This window comes from Erpetoichthys calabaricus, chromosome 2, assembly GCF_900747795.2.
Source record: "Erpetoichthys calabaricus chromosome 2, fErpCal1.3, whole genome shotgun sequence".
Taxonomy (NCBI): Eukaryota; Metazoa; Chordata; class Cladistia; order Polypteriformes; family Polypteridae; genus Erpetoichthys; species Erpetoichthys calabaricus.
Genome location: NC_041395.2, coordinates 315,145,520 through 315,168,174, shown reverse-complemented (window position 1 = coordinate 315,168,174; position 22,655 = coordinate 315,145,520). Strand labels below are relative to the sequence as shown.

At 40.8% G+C, this 22,655-nt stretch overlaps 1 protein-coding gene across 1 annotated transcript in view; it reads left to right on the top strand.

The window, feature by feature from the left end:
- LOC114645628 (catenin alpha-3-like) overlaps positions 1-22,655 on the top strand; it is a 1,052,567-nt gene that overhangs the window by 428,703 nt on the left and 601,209 nt on the right. Inside the window, exon 3 of the mRNA XM_028793457.2 lies at positions 1,068-1,160. Within this exon, the coding sequence (XP_028649290.2) occupies positions 1,068-1,160 (93 nt within the window). The remainder of the gene's footprint in view (positions 1-1,067; positions 1,161-22,655) is intronic.

Genomic DNA, 22,655 nt, shown 5'->3' with positions numbered 1-22,655 from the left:
AGTGTGGAGCCATGGCAGGGCCTTCCTCACTGTCTTGTTTCACTATTATGCAGGCAAAGCCGTAGGGGATGGCTAGTATAATATAATATAATATAATATAATATAATATAATATAATATAATATAATATAATATAATATAAAACTAAGGTGCGTGTGTGTGCCCAGTTCCTCAGAGCAATCTGATTGGTCATTTTGCTTTGGTGTGATTGGTCAGGTTGGCTTTGATGATGCAATAAAAGAAGAAGCGTTAGTGGGAGATGTAAAAGGAGGAGTAAAGGCATATGAGGCACGCTGAGAGACTCGCCTTCAAAGATGGCAAGTATCAAATTTGACGGGAGGTGAGAAAGGAACCTTGAAAATAATGGCAGAGTATGAGAAGGAGGCTTTACGGTACTGGAAAGCACTTGAGAAAGGGAGCACCAGTGAAGAGAGGTTCAAACACACGTGAATACATAGGAACGCTGCTGAAAGTACATGTATGGCAGGAGATAGCAAATATTTTAAAATGATATTACCTGTCTTTGACAGGTACCATAGCTAGACTAATATGATATGATAATATTTTAGCATATTTGAACTTCACCTTGTTCTCATCAGCTCATAAACATGTAATAGGTAAAAGCCACGTTGTATATAACAAATAACTTTTACAATAATTAATATAAATAATACACAGTACATTATTCAGCCTTCTATTTACTGAACTCACTCAGGCACAAGTCAGAATCCTGACTGAGCTGGGATGCCAGGTGATTACAGGGCACATTCATGGACATCACCACACTCAGCCACACAAGGATCATTTAGGGTCACCAATCCAACTAGGAAAGTGAACATATGAACACAAGGAGAACAAGAAAAATCCACACAGAGAGGTACTGGGTAGCCATTTGGTTGCAGTTTCCTGAAGCTCTGAACAGAACCACTTGTTACAATATCACCAATAATATAATAGTTTTTAGTTTCAGTTTTAGTCTAATTCGAAATAAACTTATTGGCAAATGTTGCCATTTTTACGTATGTTTAAGGGAACAAGGAATTTCATTTGTAATATTTATTTTTTCAGGTGGCTAATCTTGCAACCTCTATTTCGGGAAATGAAGATGGAGTGAAGATTGTTCAAATGGCAGCAAGCCGCATGGAAGCCTTAGTTCCTCAGGTATGGCTACTGAATTAAGTTTAGTATTGAAATCGTATTATTAAGGATTAGCTAAATTTGTGTTGATGGAGAAGGTGGAATGAAAAGGCTGCAGGATGAGAAATATGAAGCTAACTTAGCAGTTACCTGAATCTCTCTGTATAGACCTTTCTTCTCTCTTGCAGGGCTCAACCAATCAAATATTTGCAACAATCGCATCATTACACAAAAACAGAACTGTTCATCCTCAAGCAAGTATGAACAGGCCAAACAACCACATATACACACACAAAGGTCTTGACCACAGTTAATGCCTTATGGCTACCTTGTTGAGATGTATACTTGCATTTCAGAAATTTATTGTAATACCTCTGATTACTAGTGTTGGGCACAGAGCACAGACTCCTTTTTTGGCCACTAGCCGAAGTACCCAGCGTTGTCCAGGAATATTTTGTAGAATGGGTTAAGGAGAGAAAGCAAAGGTTGGTGTGTTTTTTTAAATGGTATACTTAGTTGTTATTGCTAGTTGTCCCATCTGTCATCACACTGCCTTTCGATTAATGTCTCTGCTTTCATCAGTTGAGAATTTGTCCTTTTTGGGACTGATTGGATTCCAGAATCGCAGTAACTCCTTGCTGAGATGTAACCATGAACACTGTCTGAGTCATCCTTTTAGTTCAAAGTGGACAGTTTATACTACTTAAAAGCAGACAAAGCAGGAGTTAACCAACAATCTTTGACTTTCGATCAGTCCTCACCAAACACCAAAAGAACATGAAACTCCTTTTTATATTACAGTAGATAGAAGCAGTATTAGGTTATGTCTGTTAGTCTGGCTTCAGTCTGTTAAGATGTTTCACTTGCTTTGAGTCACCAGGTGGCACTAGTGTGCAAACTGTAACACAGAGAGAGAAAAAAAATCACTGGGGCCCCCAGGGTCAAAGTTTTCTTAATTACAATACAATAAAATACAATACAATTTATTTTTGTATAGCCCAAAATCACACAAGAATTGCTGCAAGGGGTTTTAACAGGCCCTGCCTTTTGACAGACCCCAAGCCTTAACTCTCTAAGATGACAAGAACCCTTGTAGGGAAAAAAATGGAAGAAACCTTGGGAAGGGCAGGTTGGACGTGCAGTGGGTGTCAAATACAATACACAGAACAGAACACAAGTAGTCCTCAATACAGTACAATAGTAGAACAGTACAACAGTAGATGATATCACATAATACAAATTGGATTTGTTTAGAGTCCCGGAGACCTCGGCCATCAAGCTGCCTCCCCCTATTGGCCATTCCACAGTTGAGTCAGTGCTGGGCCAGCCAATCCGATGAAAGGACCCCTCTACCTGACGATTCCTGCGATCCTCCATCAGAGATGACTTTACCTTAAGCAGTCAAAACAACTTGGCATTTGGGCAGTGGCACCAAGTGCCAAATTTGAGTACCGAGAAGAGAGACAGAATAGGTGAGGTTTAGTTACAAATTACAACAATCATGTTACTTATGTTTTAGTGCTAATAACTGACAACAGAGATGCAGTCTGTAGAGTTAATCAGCAGCTCTAGTCAGGATATGCTAAACTGAAGGAGTGAGTCTTCAGCCGGGTTTTGAAAACTGAGACCCAAGGGGCATCTCTTATAGTGGCAGGCAGACCATTCCACAATTTAGGGGCCCTGTAACTAAAAGCTCGACTTCCCACTGCTATTTTATTAATCCTTGGAATCATAAGCAGACTGGAATCTTGAGATCTTAATGTGCGGTCTGGTTTGTAAGTCATGATAAATTCAGACAAGTAAGCTGGTCCTTGGCCATTTAAGGCTTTATATGTTAAAAGGAGGATTTTGAAATCTGCCCTAAACTTAACCGGGAGCCAGTGTAAGGATTTAAGAACTGGAGTTATGTGTTCTTATTTTCTTGTTCTTGAAATAATTCTTGCAGCAGCATTTTGGATTAACTAGAAGCTGTATAAAGAACAGTTTGAACAGTTGTCTTCATAGTTGAAAGTGGACAGTTCTTAGTGCTTAAATTATGAAGAAAAGCTGACAAAGCAGGAGTTAACCAACAACCCTTTGATCCTCCTTTGTATTGCACTGAACTTCCACACCCGATCAAGCCTCACCCAACACCACTGCAAAAGCACAACATACTCCATTTTATATTACAGTCGATAGAAGCAGCATGTGCATTTGCCCAGATAAGTAATGTTAAATTCTTTTGCTTTGCGCCAGTAGGTGGCACTGATGTGCGAAGTGTATCACACAGGGAAAGACCCCTAGGGTCAAACTTTTGGGTTCTAATGTAATCTGTCATGTCTGTATGCAAAACTGAGTCCAGACCAGTCAAGGCATGTAGGATTGTACAGGAAATATGCAGACAGACATTCTGTTTTATATACAGTATAGATTTTCAAGGTACTTGTGTGCGTGTAGTTCTGCCCCCTTCACATATTCCCTAATGGGCTCTGTCTTTGCAAAGCAGATGTACTGAAAGATCCTCTGTCTTCTTATTGTTGTAATTGTTGTTTGATGTAATATGTCTTTATGTCTTGAGCTACTGTGAAAAGCTAAATTTCCCTCTGGGATAAATAAAGTACGCCCTATTTATCTATTACAACAACATTAATTTTTGAGGCACATTTTCATACAAAACATGTAGCTCAAGTGGTTCTCAAGATGCTTCAGAAAATATAGAATTATAAAGAGTAAATAAAATATTTAAAATACAAAATATGACTAAAATAATAAATAGATTCAAACTTAAATAATAGAGATACACAAATAAGCAATTGAAATGGTAGTGTCCTTATGAATTAAATTGCTAAATTCAATTTTTAAGCTTCTAATGATTATAACGGTAACTCTCATGCTATGGTCAGATGGGCAGGGAGGATAGAACAATGAAAACTCCAGAAAATGGACCTGTAGGAGTTCCATGGCTGAAAGACCACACGGCTCCTACCGGATACTCTACTACACATAAACGTGCTGAAGTACTTTATTTTTTACTAGACAAAGGGCCCATTTCGACAACGTAAGATGAAACGGGCACGAGTGAATAGTAAGTAATAAGTATAAGCACCACAAACCTGATATAGGTGTATTGAATGAATGCGTAATTAGGCCTGGAGCTGCAGTCGAAATCGCCTTTCAGGTCTCTAGAGCTTTAATCGAAGTCGCTTTTCTCTTTGAATTTTTGTAGCCGTAAATCCGCTGCCTGCCACGATGTTGGTCGAAGTCGTTTTTCTCTTTGCATTTTCATGGCCGTAAATCCTCCGGCTGCCGCGATAATGGTCGAAGTCGCTTTTCTCTTGAATTTTTGTGGCCGTAAATCTGCCGCCTGCCGCGATGTTGGTTGAAGTCGCCTTTCTTTTTGAATTTTCACGGCCGTAAATCCACCGCCTGCAGTGATGTTGGTCTCGTAAGGTTTTTCGGGCAGCTGCGCAGAAGGCGACTGCGCATTCGGCTTCGGACATGCGTAGAAGGCGACTGCGCATTCGGCTTCGGACGGACCCTGCCGCGATGTTGGTCGAAGTCGCCTTTCTCTTTGAATTTTCGCGGCCGTAAATCCGCCGCCTGCCGCAGTGTTGGTCGAAGTCGCCTTTCTCTTTGAATTTTCACGGCCGTAATTCCGCTGCCTGCCGCGATGTCGGTCTCGTAAGGTTTTTTGGGCAGCTGCGCAGAAGGCGATTGCGCATTCGGCTTCGGACATGCGCAGAAGGCGACGTGCGCAGAAGGCGACTGCGCATTCGGCTTCGGACGGACGTGAGTGAGTGAGTGAGTAGACTGGCAAATTATATATAAGATTACGGTGTGATGTCCTAGAAGATTTCAGGCAGTGGGTGGTCAGCAGTTGGACCCACAGTCCTTCCAACGTCACAGGCGGCAGCAGAGCACTTTGATCAAATGGTGGAGGTGCAAGATGCTACCGTGGAAAACTAGAAAAGAAAACAGGGAATGGCAGAGGCTAGTAATGCTTGAAAAATCTATAAAGTTTATGATATTGCAGTGGATATTATAATCTATTAGAAGTTATGCAAAACAAACATCTATGGAAAAGTGAAATTCAAAAAGTGGAGCTTTAGGATTTATTTAAATGTTCCGCAGTATTAACCTGGCATATTGACAGTGATCAATTGGTAAATTGTGGTGTAAAAAAGTTTGCCTTACCACTTCTTTTTTGTTTAGCTTATTCCAAGCAAGCCAGCATTTAAGGCTCTAAGATTTCGATTAGGAATGTAAAGGGACAGGCACTCTAAAATAAAGTATTTTAAAATCAATTCCAAATGACACCAATAAACAACATAATGATGCTACGATTCTTGGGATGTTCTCTCATTTTGTTTTACTGGTTACAATTCTTGCTTATGCATTCTGAGCTAGCAGTGTTTCTTAGGGAGTACCATTAGGAGTGCATCGCAGGAAGCTAGCTGGCTAAAAAATTAAAGTTTGAATTAATTTCTCTGCATCTTGGGATGTTACAAGAGGTCTAATCTTTGCAATATTTTTAAATTAAAAAATGTAGTCTTAGTAGTATTAGTATTAATATGGATGAGTTTAGGAGAAGAGGGAGTAGATGTGTTGTTGGTTCTATATCCACAGGGGAGGAGCAGTTTGGTTTTATGCCAGTAAGAGGAACAACTGATGCAGTCTTTACATTGAGACAAATCATAGAGAAGCTTTGAAAGAAACAGAAAGGTTTGCATGTGGTGTTTATTGATTTGGGGAAGGCTTTTGATAGAGTGGCACATCAAGAGGTCTGGAGGTGCCTGAGGGAGAAAGAAGTGCCAGAGATGTATGTAAAGATTGTCCAGGATATGTATGAAGGAGTGAGGACTCAAAGTGGTTCAAAGCAGATTTGGGGTAACAGACAAGATCCCATTTTGAGAAGGTCTGCGCCAGAGATATTCTTTAAGTTCTTACCTCTCTCTGATCTGGTTATGGATGTGTTGAGTCATGGGATAAAAGATCAATCCCCCTGGTGCAGGCTTTTTGCTGATGACATTGTGTTGTGTAGCACCAGAACGGAGGAAGTGGAGAGAAAATGGGAAAAATGAAGAATGGCTTTGGCAGCTAGTGGATTGAAGGTAAATAGGAAGAAGACAGAATATGTGAGGTTTAATGAAGATCAGGATTCAGAAGTTAGCCTGCAGGGAGAGTTATTAAAAAGAGCGGATACATTTAAATATCTAGGATCAGTGGTAGCCTGAGATGGGAAACTAGATGGAACAATTGGAAGAAGGTATGAGGAGTATTGTGTAACTGAAGAATTAAGCTGAAAGTTAACAGTAAGGTTTTTAAGATGGTGGTAAGACCAGCAATGATGTATAGAGCTGAGACATGGGAGGTAATGGGAGCACAGGAGAAGTTAGGTGTGGCTGAAATGAGAATGTTGAGATGGACGTATGGAGTTACAAAAAAAGACAGAATAAGAAATGAGACAATCAAAGATACGAAGTATCAAAGTAAGACTTACTGGTCTGTTTTACCAGGATCTATTTTGTCTCTGAAATCCTTTTGGAATTCAGTCTTAGGAGCTTCTTGGGTCTGTAAATCATTTGAGATTTTGACCAGGAAGTGCTTGCAGGAGAAGGATTTAAATGCCTTTCTGGGCTTTAATTCTATGAGCTTTGAGGCAGGTGTTCAGTAGTTGGCAAAGGCTTTCCTGACAGGAAGGTGACTGGCCATTGTGGTTTGAGAAGATGGATGGGAAGGTGAATACTTTGGTGGTGCTATTTATAGTGGGAAGTGAACCAGCCACTCCACAGAGGCCTGTCTAGGAACACTGTAAACGTTTAGATAGGTCCAGAATAGTCTTTATTATTTTGTTGAATTTAGTCTTGTGTTACTCCTTCAGTGTTATCTATCTTTATTTGGTAATAAGCATGTCTTTTCAGTTTAGATGTCTCTGGGTTGAGGGAAGCTCAAAAAATCATAACACATAGGAATTAAAACCTGTCCTTTAATCCATTCATGTATTAGACTTGCAGCCAATGAAGTTTTGCGTTGCTTTCTTAAATTACTGCTGGGCCCATTCCTGTTATGCAGCTTCCTCCAAGGGAAACCCTTGCCCACCAGGCAAACAATCCCAATAGATTATCAGTTTCAACACTGAGACTGAAAGTGAAGAGCTGTTCTTTTCAAGTGCTTTTCGAAACTATCAGCGTATGTCCCCTTCTGAGCTCTATGTGCCTCTCCGATTTACTGTCCTGCTGATTTTATTGCCTGTTAATACTCTGTTGGGGAAGCGATCAGCCCAGAATGACACAAAGCTCTCTGCATTGTATTCAAAAATTAAAATACTCTTGTGTAGGGCTTTTTAAAAATTAAAGCATAAGGCTTATAGCAGCTCTTTTCCAGTTGGCAGATGTTCATAGACAAATCAAGTACATAAATAAAACTTTATCATAATATCCCTGAGGCCATTTCATCAAAAATGTACATCCTAGTGGGGCGATCAAAGCCCATGACTTTAACAGTAATTTCTGCTTTTTGTGTTAGGAGACTCCAACATAAATGCCACCATATGAGCTCATTTTCAAGGTATTTTTATCCTGTTTTTCGTCAAACCCTTTCAAAACAATTTTGAAGGACAAACATATCTCCGTTAAAATTGTAAGACTGGTTTCTCAGGTGTTTTGCTGATTATACTGTAACTTTGGGTGAGGAATCTGTCTTCTCTAGCATCCAGGCACGGAGACACTCAATGACTTTAAACGAAATTAGCAATTGAGGACAATATCTTCCAAACTGCAGAATATGGCTGGTGTGGCCTTGTAGAACGACAGCCAGTTAGGAATGAACTTGCAAGACAGAAGGTCAGTCGCATTAACACGGTTCTGAGTGAAAAGTTTTTGGAGGTTAAGGCAATATTTCTGTTAATCTAAAGCAGGGGTCCCCAACTCTGGTCCTGGAGGGCCCCAGTGGCTGCTGATCTTCATTCTAACCCTTTTTCTTAATTACTGACCTGTTTTTGCAGCTAATTAACTTCTTTTGAATTCATTTTAATTGATATTGCTCTTGAAGACTCGGACCCCTTAATTGTTTCTTTTTCCTTAATTAGCACCCACACAATAATGAGATACAAAATGAGCAAAACATGACCAGCAAACTGTGTCCATCATTCAATATCTGAAAATAAAGAAAGATGAAGATCTGTTCAGGTCCACAAAACATTTTAACAGTAATCTTAGAAAAGAGATAATTTCAAAAATGTATTCTATTGCACAATGAGAGCAGCATGGAATTAAAGAACGTGTTTAACACTAGAATTACCAGAGCCAACGAAAAAACTCGTAAATCCGGCCCACCTTAAATCCCTTTGCACCTCTCCGTCAGCCTCTTTTGATTTGTAAATGTGTCGATAAGCCCAAGCAGCAAGTAGCCCGCTATACCATCCCCTCACCGCCTCAGAACGGGCAAGAAGTTCTTCCAGTTCCTGCCATGATTGATTATCTGGGAGTGAGCTACCCAGAATTGTAAGTGGAAATAATTTGATGTGTGTTTTGTTTTTACAACAATCTATGTATACACATCATTAAAACAGAAACGTTTTTCATGTTTTAGTAATAAATGACAAAATGTAGATAGTTCATGAGTTCTGAGGCGGTGAGGGGATGGTATAGCAGGCTGCTTGCTGCTAGGGCTTAATGACACATTTACAAGTCAAAAGAAGCTGACGGAGAGATGCAAAGGGATTTAAGGTGGGTCGGATTTACAAGGTTTTTTTTTTGGCTCTGATAATTCTTGTGTTAATTAACAAAAAGAATCGGTTCCTAATTAAGCAACTGGTTGAAGTGAAATTGGTTGGAGTTTGAGGCCCTGACTTAGTTGGTCTTCTGTTAGTTCACTCATTTCACATTTCATTTGTATTTGGGTGCCATTTAAGGAAAGAAATGAAGCAATTCAGAGGAACGATGAAGAAATTTAGGGGAACAAATCTTAAAAAACAAGTCAATTGCAATTAATTCAAAAGAAGTTAATAAGCAGCAAAAAAAGGTTGCTAATTAAGAAAAGGGTTAGAATGAAAACCTGCAGCCACTGCAGCCCTCCACGACTGGAGCTGGGAACCACTGGTCTAAAAGATAACTAAAGACATTCTTGTGTTTTGTGATTATTTCTTTCACGCAGTGCCAGAATTTAACACATCCATCCATTCATCGATTTTCTCAATGTGCTTATCCAGGGCATTGTCATGGTTGTGGTTTCCCAAGTGAAGGAAGGTCCACAAAACAGAACCAGGGTGCATTCTTGATCGGACCAGCTGTACCATATTTGTCCATTTATCTATATAAGAGCTAGATCTTCCATTAATTATCTCCCCTGTAAACTCCAAAATGATCAAATTAAGAATGGAAGACTTCCAGACAGAACAAGGAAAAGAATCAGGAGATTTCTAATCAGAAGCAAGAGCATTTTTAGCAGTGATTGTCCCTAACATAAATTAATAAAAGATAAATGAAGTGAGGAAAAGTCTAGAAGTTGGAAAATGTGGGGAGGCAAGGGGATGTTAATAGAGAATATGGAAGTAAGAAAATCAGACACTCCAGATCAAAAACTACACACAGACAGACAGCCGCAAAACCTATGCATAAATGTATCTGCAGTGTTCAGGGAGCAAAAGTGACAATTTGGGTCTAATGACAATCCCCAATCAGCATATCATTTGCAGTGGTAACATATAATAGGTGGACAACTTTAAGTTTATAGATGATTGGGATTCCTTGAAACCAATGAGAGACAAATTCTATGAAATTGAAGGAGTGGAAGAAAAACCTCTGAGCCACACTGACCTAATTGATAGTGGGAAACATGATGCACTACAAAGCACTGCACATAACATAGACACTGGTTTGTGACCAGGAGACAGAGTATGTGAGACATTACACAAAGGCTGGGAAGTAAGGTTAAAAGTGATTGGAACCTCACAAGCTTTAAAGAGAGATCTTAGTCGTAAAGAAAAAGGAAGATGAGGGGATAGAAAAGAAAGAATTTAGAGACTGGAATGTTCAAAGACCTGACTCATCAAGTATATCATGCAGAGTTTGAATAACGTTACTGGACACCAGGACTGGAACATAATGAGACCACGTCCAATGTGCAGGGCCAGATTGTGAAAAATAGGAGAGTATGTGTGCCAGGCTGGACAAAGGACAAGACACTTCTCCACCTGATATTTCTAAAGCTCAAGTGATTAGAGGACCCATCTTGGAAGCCCTAAGCTTAATACCAGAAAAGAGAAGGGTGGAAATAGAACCTGGAGACACCCTAATAACTAAGCCTATTAGAATTCTTCTTATGTGCATATTTACTTTATTAAACATTTTGTTTGAAGAGTATGTGGAGTATGGTGAGTTATGTAGTGTTTAACAGAGTTTTAATTTCAAGAATCTAAAATGTAATTTTATTTTCTGAAACGTATTGAATATATGTTTATTGTATGTGTTGGAATTTGTATCTTTATTAATATTAAAGATTATTTAATAAAAATATGTGTATTTTATGGTGCTTTTCCTACCTATCTATCTATCTATCTATCTATCTATCTATCTATCTATCTATCTATCTATCTATCTATCTATCTATCTATCTATCTATCTATCTATCTATTGTGGAATATGACCCGGACACAGACAGGCAGACACATTGTAAGTACCCCATACACATTTATTGTGGTTTTCCATGATATAACAGTTCTGGCCAACACAATGCCTTATCTTCAGACCACCTCCTTCTCTCCTCCAGAGACCTCATCCACTCTGCTCTCCCGACTCAAGTCATCCTCTGAAGGGAGGCGGCTCCTTTATATAGGCACCCGGATGTGCTCCAGGTGTGTCCCCGGCAATCTCCCACCGACACGCCCCAGTGTGGCGGAAGTGCCGGCTGTATCTCCGGAAGCACTCCGGGTGTCCCTGCTTTTCTTCCCCCCAGCACTTCCGAGTGTGGCGGAAGTGCTGAGGTCCAGGGTCCTACAGGTATTGGGGTGCCCCCTGGCGGTGACCACGGGCCCCTACAGGGTCAAGCTTCCCAGCTCTGTACCCGTGGCCCACGGGGCGTCGCCCCCTCGAGGTCTGGAGGAGGCACAAGCCTTCCTCCGGTCTTCTTGGGTGTCCCGGCTGGGTACCACCCCCATCCGGGTACCACAGTGCCCCACCGCCAGAGAAGACACGTCAGTCAGAGCGACACGTCCCGCAAGGGTGCTACTACTCGTCCAGGGTCCAAGCCGGCACCCTGGGACTTGCCACTTCGGCACCCCCTCCGAGGTTTTCGTGGGGGTGCCTCTGGTCTTTGGCAGCGCCCCATCGCTAGTGAAGAATCCTCCAGTGAAGCGTCCCGTCCCATGAGGGCAGGTCCCCAACGAAGCAGGTCCTACTGTGCATCCAGGTTCCGATCTGGCACCCCGCGACTTGCCTTTTCGGCACCTCCTCCGTGGGTTCCGTGCCCATCTGATTGGAACCAACGGGTACGCTCTCACTTTCGTTTTCCCCGCTGACTCTGGGGCTTCCCTCTACCTCCGCAGAGGACAGCCTTTCTCTGGACGTGAGCATCCTGCCTCACGTCCTCCCTTGTCGGAGGAATGGGCATTCTCCCCTCGATTCCTCCCTTTCATCTGAGACGCTATTAAGTTTTGAGTCTGCCTACGGGAAAGGTACAGACCCTTTCCGGTTTGCGTCCCTGCAGAGCGATGTGAGACTGCTACGGGCTCGGGATGTAGGGCGCTAGGACCCAGGGCACTCATCAGCCCGCGTCCTGCCAACCATCTCGCTGTCTCTCCCCTCACCTCGCGCACAGCACTCACCACCGCGTCCACTGTCAGAGAACCCCCTACTCGGTTCCAATCACACGAATCACGGGCCTTTTCAGTGGGCCTTCCTTTATGCTTTACGGAGTCGGCTTCACTCACCGTCTCCGCCTTACCTCTCCGGCTGAAGAATCCAGCATCACACCGTTCTGTCGTTTACAGTGACGTCACTGACGCGACTGCCTTCCCTTTCAGCTCCTGCAACTTTGCATCGAGGGTGCTCAGAATCTGCATCAAGGACAAGCACAGAAAGTCAGCCGACGATTGACTTACCTGATTGTCAGTCATGTTCGCTGACTGCTTCCTGTGAGGCTCCTCTAGCCCAATCAGGTCTCTCCCTGGCACGAGACAGACATTCCTTGGTCCTGCCTCTATACATTCATTGGCGGGCACACAAGACACACCGTCCAACCCCGTGCCTGTCTCAGGGAGGGACTTCCGGTCCGTGGCCATCTTGGCTCTCCTCCTCCTGGTGCAATGACAGTCCCGCTTTCTGAGTGGCAGCGTCTCCTCCATGGAAGCTCTCCCTGCCGCTGCCGCATCCACAAAGTGCCGCGGATTGGCATCAGTCTGCCGTCGGTGTGGACCCGGGCAGCCCCTGCCTGCAAAACACAAAACAAGCTCAGCCCTCCCAGGCTGGCTGCCGGCAAGCAAGGGCCTTACCTCCTGGATCCTGAACGCCACGCCGTCCCAGAAGCCTTCAGCGGCAGCACACTCATAGGAGCCCGCTGCACTCCTGCAACACCTGTCGTTGTTTTTTCAGACCAGGTAGGAATCTGACGGCATTCCGGTGGCGGTCTGTGGGTTTTCTCCCCTTCTCGGGGCCGTGAGCACTCCGCACCCTCGGAACGTGTGTGGGGGTGCCTGCTGCTCCGGGCCATCCACAAAATATTTGTTTTGGGGTCCCTGTCTTGGAACAGACAGAGGGCCCCACGTTGGGCTCCATTGTGGAATATGACCCAGACACAGACAGGCAGACACTATCTATCTATCTATCTATCTATCTATCTATCTATCTATCTATCTATCTATCTATCTATCTATCTATCTATCTATCTATCTATCTATCTATCTATCTATCTATCTATCTATCTATTATAAAGTGCCTTATCTTAGTTTCTGTAATATAAAGTGCATTCAATACAAAGATTAACGCACATGGATTTTTTACTTCCTTGCACTTTACAAGTGATATACAGTAGTTAGTCAGGCGATGACATTTGATTTCATTTTTAACCCTTGCCTTTTTGATGTGTTGTCCTGCTGACTCCATCCTGAGTTCATTTCTGCAGTGTAAGTTGAGTATACATAGGGGTTAAAGAGGAATTTGGACTATGGATGAACTTTTAACAACCAGAGGACTGAGTGGGTGGGAAAAACGTGCAGCTAATCTCAAAAAGCAGCCAACATGGTTCCTATGGTGACCTTTGGACAGGGTGATCTTTTCCTCTGCATCTCGGATGAATTGCCAATCATGTTTTTGGAAGCCATTTTCTGACATTGTTTTTTAAATACGTGTCTCCAGTGATGGTCTAACCAAATAGATACAATCGGTCATTTCTAAATCTACTCCAGTTGGTGAACCGATGCTTGCGTTCTGCACTGTAGTACCAATGGTTCCACACTCTGGGATGGCACTATTGCTGATGCGGCTCTAGGATAGGCTGCTTTTTGACTTTAAACTACATAATACGTGCAATTAACAGCATTTAGATTGCATGTTTAACATGGTACTCTGTAAAAATGGAAGTCAATGTGTTGTAAAGTTGAGAAAGTATAAATATACAGATTTATGTCAAGGACCATTTGTATTAGAGTAAATAATGTATTGAAAAAAAAATTAAGTTTTGTTGTCACTTGTCTTGCTCCTGTGTTCCAAAAATCCAACATTTTTCCCTTGAAAATAACCAATCGGCCTCCTTTTAGTCCCTCATTCCCTTTGTGCCTCTCTAAGATTAATATTCGTAGAGTAACTACAGTGGAATTACCATCAATTTCCAATGAATCATTAAAGCTAAGCGCAGGAGGACAGGCAGCAAAGGCTAACCATGGCTTTATTTCTGTAATCAATTTGCAGATACGGCTCTCCTCCCTAACAAAAGAAACATTTGTTTCTGGTACCCATCTGCACAGCCAGTTACAGTAAGTAACAAAATGGAATATTGTAATTCCTGGAAGAATAACAGAGAACTAAAGAAGGCAACTAGCTATCATACACAAAGCAGTTATTTTAACAAATTATTTAGTTTCCATAGAGATTGAAAGTAAAACTCACCTTATGTTCTATTTGCACAGCTACCGGAGGGTTGCTTAGTAATTACAAACATGAGTGCATGAACTAGGGATATCAATATATATTTTTTTTTTCCTAGGGAAAAATACTGTGTGAAACTTTCTTAACATCACCTAATACAAATTTAAATAATTGGATGAAAAACATTACCTTAATAAACTGACCAGTTTCATCTCACTTACGCAAGGTGGCAGTTTTCATTGTATAAATGAAAATACTGAAACATCAGAGAAATCACAAAGAAGAGGGATTAGATTCATATAAAAACAAAATTAATTTGTTGTTTAATTAAAGGGACTGTAATACCAGGACACCTTCCTCATTCTAAGTTCTTGAACTTTTTTATGATTCTTAATATTATTATTTTTTAATATTTCCAACCATGTTTCCACTTCTGCTTTAACTGGTTTAAGTTATTAAAACAAGTAATTGCACTGTTTTTCTTTTTTTTTTTTGGGTGCCGGCACGTTGAGTTGCCAACATTACAATGCTGCTATGGAGCACGTCTCTGAAAACACCAGAATTAACAAAATTGACACAATGACATATAAGCAGTGCATCATGCATGTCATTACACACCTTTGCGGATATCCTCAAAAAAGTGTGTGTGTTTAGTTCTTACACTTTGGATTCCATGGTTTCTGATTCTTTGTTTTGTCTCCATATTACGATTTGTTTTTGATTAGAGTTTTGGTAGCGGCAAACAATTGGACAGTTCTCTGGTATTGTCTTTAGCTTCAATTTACGTTTCCTCGCTTGGTCGTCGTCATCGCTCAATCCACCTTTCTTAAGGTTAGCCGTAACGTCCGTGCTGATACTCAACTGTTTGTCAGTAACACTGAGACACGCTGTAAGTAGACAAGTAAAGTCCCATAATCTAAACTGTCATTGGTGTTCTTGAATCGAGTTGCTGGAGAAGATTACTGTGAACACCCTGGACCATAAGATCAACAGTTGTTAATAGATCAGGTAATGCCCAACGTACACTGGAATCAATTAGAGTCAAGCTATAACAATAATATTCAATAAATGTCTTATTTGGAAGGTTTGTAGTGACAGAAAAAGATGGCATACTGTAAGGCTGAAATGCAACTTCCCAGTGAGGGCAGGGTGGTCTTGTGACCTTGGTACCCCTGCAGATTTTGTTTTTTTTTTCTCCAGCCCTCTGGAGATTTTTTGTTGCTGTTGTTGTTTTTTCTGTCCTCCTGGGCATCGGACCTTATTTAATTCTTTGCTGCTTAGTATTGCCTAATCTTATTATAATATTTTTCTTTTTCCATCTTGTAAAGCACTTTGAGCTACATCATTTGTAGGAAAAAGTGTGATAGACATAAATGTTGTTGTTGCTGTTCTAGAAAGGAAAAACATTTTAATTTTTGGAAAAGTCTGTTGAGCCTACAAGGTCAGCAAGAGTATGAAATGACAACGTGGATACTATAACAATTTAAGCGTAGTGGGTTTCGAACTGTAGTTGTTAAAATGTGTTAACGTAGTTATGTGTTATGAAAATATATGTACAATATCATTGTGACATTCTACTTGTGTCACATTTTCATTCTTCAAGTGTTTGTCCCAGGCATTTATTTTACAAACAAAAACATAAAGCCTGACAACCCATTTAGGACTGGTTTCTGGCTTGTACTCACTGCTGCTAGAGTAGACCCTAACTTTCTGTGTCTCTTGCCAGATTTTCAGGGGTGGAGATGCTCACATTAAGTAGCAGAGGGCACTACCAGTACATTAAGCCAGTTCAGTGGCAACTGGGTGACAGTCAAATCGGTGAAAAGACAACTCGGCGAAAAGACAATTCGTCGAAGAAACAACTTGGCGAAATACAACTCAGTGACATCCTTTACCAGTTAGGTAATGGTTAGGTTCAAAGAGATGTTTTAATTATATTTAAATGACAACGTGATTTAAAATGTTGAAAATAAATTTATATAATTGACGAACAAACTTTATTCTGCAGATGGAACAAATTCTATCTTACATTATCTTCTGCAACCAAAATTGCTAATCCTTTATATAAATTGTATTGATTGTAATCGTATGATAACATTATTTAGAATACAGAAGGTGACCTGTGAGTATGGCTTAAGAAATATCTTTACTCTCAACATATTGGGACTCTCATAAAGCTGGTGATTCTGTGGATTTTCCAGCGCCCTACGTTGTCATTTAAATATCATTAAGAAATCTCTTTATTACCTAACTGGTAAAGGATGTCGCCGAGTTCTCTTATCGTCGAGTTGTGTTTTCACCGAATTGTCTTTCGCCGAGTTGTCTTTTCACCAAGTTGTCTTTTGCTGAGTTGTCTTTTCGCCAAGTTGTCTGTCGCCCAGTTGCCCCTGAACGACATTAAGCCACCTATCCATTTTGTCAACCAGCTTATCCAGGGCAAAGTCATTGAGCACAAGGCAGGAAAAACACCTGTATGGGACACCAGTCTATCGCATGGTACTACCATTACTGTCGAGTCAATCAGAACAATTTTTAACTAACATTAAAGGATGAGTTTGGTCCTCTGGGTTCTCCCCTTTCCTTCCATATTCCAAAGACATGTAGATTAGATGAAGTACTATTGTTAACCTGGTCCTGCTGTGTGGGTGTGATGTCTTCTTGTGATGGACTGGCATTCTGTCCACAGGATGTTCCTGCATTGCTTCTGATGCTTACTAGGATAAACTCCAGCTTCCTTGCAACCCTGCCTTGGATAAGAAGGTTTGGAAAAAACACAGAAGGATGAGTTTGGTATTTTTCAAGTTGAAGTTATTTCTTCGCAATCATGGTTTATATTAATTTGCCACAGGAATTTTTCTTCTAAAGTGAACCATTATTTATAAATTATAAACAATATAACTGTTCTTGCATTTTAATACCTTTTAAACTTAACAAATATGTCCACTTTAAAGTGGCAAAGTTTCTGATTTAATAAAAAGTGCCTTCCATGCTTCTGGGGTATGCTTATGATAGCAGAAGTAAACTGGCAGTAATACATCCATCCATCCATCCATTTTCCAACCCGCTGAATCCGAACACAGGGTCACGGGGGTCTGCTGGAGCCAATCCCAGCCAACACAGGGCACAAGGCAGGAAACAATCCTGGGCAGGGTGCCAACCCACCGCAGGGCAGTAATACATTTTATCATAAATTCTTGGCAGTATTTTCTGCAGGTAAAGATATGTTTTCTTTTCACTTGTCTACTTGCAACAGCTAGTGTGGCTGGAGTTTTGACATTTTCCACAAGGTGTATCACCAATACAATACAATACAATTTATTTTTATATAGCCCAAAATCACAAAAGGAGTGCCACAATGGGCTTTAACAGTCCCTGCCTTTTGACAGCTCCCCAGCCTTGACTCTTACAAAAACCCTTATTGGACGTGCAGTGGGTGTCAAAAAGAAGGAAGTCAATACAATACAATACACCGAACAGAGCACAAGTAATCCTCAATACAATAACAGTGCAATAGAAATGTCACAAGTGCAGAGCAGAATTCAACAGTAGATGATATCACATAATACGATTTGGATTGTCCTCCTCCTAAGTCATCCGGGTGCATGCTATTCTTCTTTCATTTGCCCAGTTGGATTTCATCAACAGTTATGTTCTTTCATGCACTGTAACAAATGATGCTCTTCACAGGAGTGTCTAAGACAGTGGCAGAGCTGCCAGTGTTCCCTTAAATCTTCTGATCAGAGTATACATCTGCTGTCAGACCATTGTGATGGCACATGATTCAAAACATGTGCCAGCCCCAGCAAGAACATTCATACTCAAATAATTTTTCATCTTATGCCATGTGTACTCAAATTATATTTTTTATATGCAGTGATGAAGCAAATACTGACACACATCCAAACAATGTATTTTGATGCCAGTTGTGTACTCAAATCAGATGATGGCATACTGATTTTTTATAATTATATGATTATCTTTCTTAAATGGTGCCTCATATACAGACAAGTTCCTTGTTTCCTACTATAACCTCGGTGCAACCTCTGATATGTGTCAACATCAACCAAAGGAAAATGACTATTTGTTACGTTTTCATAAATTACCAGGTCACCCACGGCCGTGCCGTTTTCTAGCATTGTACCCTTCGCCTTATCTTGCTCCTTCTGCACTGTGCTGGGCTGTGTACTAATTAGTCTAATTTGTATGAACAACATTGTAATTCCTGATTGTATATATGACTTTACCTAACTGAAATCATGAACCACAGAACCCGCTGAGTGGGGTGGCTGTGGTACTTTTCGGCTATCACATTCTGTGCTGTTGTATATTACATTGCCAAGGAGCAAGATTCATGCCAAGTGGTAATGTGGTGGGTGTTAGTTAAGTGTGCACATAAGAGTTCAATTGTCCTTTGCACACATGACAATAAATAACTGATAACACTACATTAAAATGTTTGTAAAAGCCTTGTATTTTTAAAAAGTCAAGGACACCTGTTGTTGATACTAAGTTCACAACATTAAGATTAAAAGGCAGATTATATGATAGTGCTAAAACCATGATGAAACAAATTGAAATTTCACAAGCCAATTGTTGAATTTTATAGTAAATGCTGAGTCACTTTTTCTGAGGATATGGCAAAAAGATAACAGGAAAGGACAGTGTTTTTGTGTGAGCAAACATAATTAGTAACTTTCACTATTTCTTCATGGTAGAAACTAATCGATTCACTTATGGGAGAGTTTGAAAGAATCAAATCAGTAAAGCAAATCATAACATTCATCAGTGGTGTCTGTGATCCAAGTTCTACTATTTAGACTGAAAGATTGTCTAGTCAAGTGGGTTCAGCTCAATTCAGTGTAGAACTGACAGACTACCCTTACGTATGTCATTTGTTTCAACGTGCACAATGACATATGGATGCAGTCCCGCTCTGGCCATAAGCCTATCAACCCTTTCAGGGAGGTCTCTGTAATATGTACATTAGTTTAATATGTCACAGTGCTCAGTACAAAACAATTTTTTTATAAATCCTCTCACATGTAGCCTACAGCTGACACAAGGCCAGATTTAGCACACAGGGGCTCATTGTTTAGAACTGCTAGGCAAGCATTAGAAGACAAGAAAGGGACAAATACAAAAATGGGCATTGTACTATTTATGTGTGGCAGAGTCAGCATAACATTAAATCTTCTTTTCCTTGCTTGGTAAGTGGGGGCTTGCATATGGAGAAAGGGTGTAAAACCTTGGAACATTGCCTGGCACACCTTTGAAGCCGATGGATGGATGGGCGATAACGTCATCCAATCCTGAAAATCCTTCCAGCGCAGCGACAAAACTGGCAGACTCTACACAAGGTCTTGTCATGGCTTCCCATCTGTTATTCCGCGTAAATCATCATTAAAGAAAATTATTTCTCCTCTATATAGTTTCGAGTTATGTAACATGCTGCAATTAAAAAAGAACTTATTCCAACCAGGGATCTAGCGTCCACTGCTGGATAGAGTCTCCCATCTATGCACCAGGAAGATAACCCACCGTGCGAGACTCTCTGGATCAAACCTGCTCTTCAATTCCCCCTAATGATTGAGTCCTCCAACTACCACTACTTCTCTCTTTCTAGGAACTGGTTTTGAGGTGGCCTGTTGGGGCTCCTCATGACTGCCTACCACCTCAGAATCTTCAGAGACACCGTCCTGCTCTACATCCATCCATTTTCCAACCCGCTGAATCCGAACACAGGGTCATGGGGGTCTGCTGGAGCCAATCCCAGCCAACACAGGGCACAAGGCAGGAACCAATCCCAGGCAGGGTGCCAACCCACCGCAGGACACACACAAACACACCCACACACCAAGCACACACTAGGGCCAATTTAGAATCACCAATCCACCTAACCTGCATGTCTTTGGACTGTGGGAGGAAACCGGAGCGCCCGGAGGAAACCCACGCAGACACGGGGAGAACATGCAAACTCCAAGCAGGGAGGACCCGGGAAGCGAACCCAGGTCCCCAGGTCTCCCAATTGCGAGGCAGCAGCGCTACCCATTGTGCCACCGTGCCGCTCCTGCTCTACAAGGTCCTGAAAATGGTTTGACACTTCCACTCATAACTGTTACAAGAGAACAGTAACATATTTCTGAAATAAAAACGTCATAGAACTCATCTCAATAATTAGCAGCAAAATAGAAAGGGACAAGGAAAATGGGGTTGGAAAGGGGCAGTGCCGTGCATTGTGGTGTGCAGATCTGTAATTAACAATTACATCCTGGAATAAAAGTTTAGGTTGTATCCAGTGGTAATGGGATTTCCATCCATGGAGACCGGGGAGCTGTATGTTTTCGATACGTATCAAGAAACAAATGTTCTGTCTGACCATTTCAGCCTTTCAAATGATTAATTCAGTCTTGAGAGTGATTCTGTTCTTGATAGGAGGAAAAATCAATGAAGCTGTAAAATGGGCTAACAGTTAGGCCAGCATATGAACACAGCTCATTTATAAAACAACAAGTACTTGATACAAGCATGTGTTATCTGAACAGGTAATCAAATAGAAAAATGTAAAATGTATGTGAAAAGATTTTTTTTTTTTTTTTGCTATTCAGCAAAACATTGCAATAATATGTATCATATTTATTACTTAGAAGTATGGTAAACTTTGAAGGCAATTGTTATAAAGGCAGTAAGCTCAGATGGCTCAGTACTGTGAGATATAGATATGATGACCGTCTTGTGGTTTTAAAAGGATGTCCCAATTTAGGTTTGAACTACTAGGGCTTGTTTTCCCTTATTTCACACATTGTGAATTTCCCCTTGGGATTAATAAATTATCTATCTATCTATCTATCTATCTATCTATCTATCTATCTATCTATCTATCTATCTATCTATCTATCTATCTATCTATCTATCTATCTAAGATTTACAGATGTCTTCAGCTATTATATGTTGGGCTGAATTACAGTATATCTGCTCAAGCTTCCAAAGAGCTTTACTTAAAAAAAGTTTGGTCCAGTTGTGTGTCTTGGATCCTCCATTAAAGAACCTGAAGTCAGAAGTGATGACATTAGGAAGCACAATGACATAGTATTGCTACTGTCTTACACTATGCACAAATTATTCACATTTCTCACTACTTCAAACGTTTTTTTCTCCAAGGTTGCCATTTTTACTCTCATAGTACAAAGATGTCCCTTCAGTTTGATTGGCAATACAGAATTGTGCATTATGGTAACATAGTCATTGATGGAGTGAGCAGGGTTTTTTGTGAGTTGGTTCCATTAACATTAGAACATTAGAACAATCTGGTCAAGAACAGATCATTCAGCTCAACAAACCTTGCCAGTCCTATCCACTTAATTCCCCCAAAACAACATACAGTCACATTTTGAAAGTCCCTAAAGTCCAACTGTCTACCACACTACTTGGTTGCTTATTCCAAGTGTCTATGGTTCTCTGTGTAAAGAGAAACTGCCTAATGTTTGTTTACAACTGTGTCCCTATGTTCCTGATGAACTAATTTTAAAATAACAGTCCTGATCCACTGGACTAATTTCCTTCATAATTTTAAACACTTTAGTCATGTCTCCTTCTTTTGCTTAAACTGTATAGGCTCAGCTCTTTTAATCTTTCCTCATAGTACATCTGCTGTAGCCCTGGACTCTGCCTACTCACTCCTCTCTGGACATTTTCTTGTGCTGCTATGTCCTTTTTGTAGCCTTCAGGCCAAAACTGCACACAGTACTCCAGATGAGGACTAACCTGTGTGTTATAAAATTTGAGAATAACCTCCTTAGAATTGACCTCTACACATTGTATTATATAACTTAACACCTATTAACCTTCTTAATGGCTTCTGAAGACTGTCCAGCATTTGATAGTGTGGAGTCCACTATGATTCCTAAATCATTCTTATAACATTAGAACAGTTTGGATGAGAACAGGCCATTCAGCCCAACAAAACTAACCAATTTCATTGATTTAATTCCTCCAAAATAACATCAAGTCGAGTTTTGAAAGTGTCTATGGTTCTCTGTGTAAAGACAAACTTCCTAATGTTTGTTTCTAACTGTGTCCCCGTGTTCCTGATGAATTCATTTTAAACTAACAGTCTCAATCCACTGGACTAATTCCTTTCATAATTTTTAATACTTCAGTCATGTCTCCTCTTAATCTTCTTTTGCTTAAACTTATTTGGCTCAGCTCTTTTTATCTTTCTTCATAATTCATCCCCTGTAGTCCTGGACTCAGCCTAGTTGCTCTTTTCTAGACGTTTTCTAGTGCTGCTATGTCCTTTTTGTAGCCTGGAAACCAAAACTGCACCCAGTACTCCAGATGACGCCTCACCAGTGTGTTATAAACCTTGAGCAAAACCTCCTGTGACTTGTACTCCACACTTCAGGGCGCTATATAACCTCACATTCTGTTAGCCTTCTTAATGGCTTTTGAACACTGTCTGATA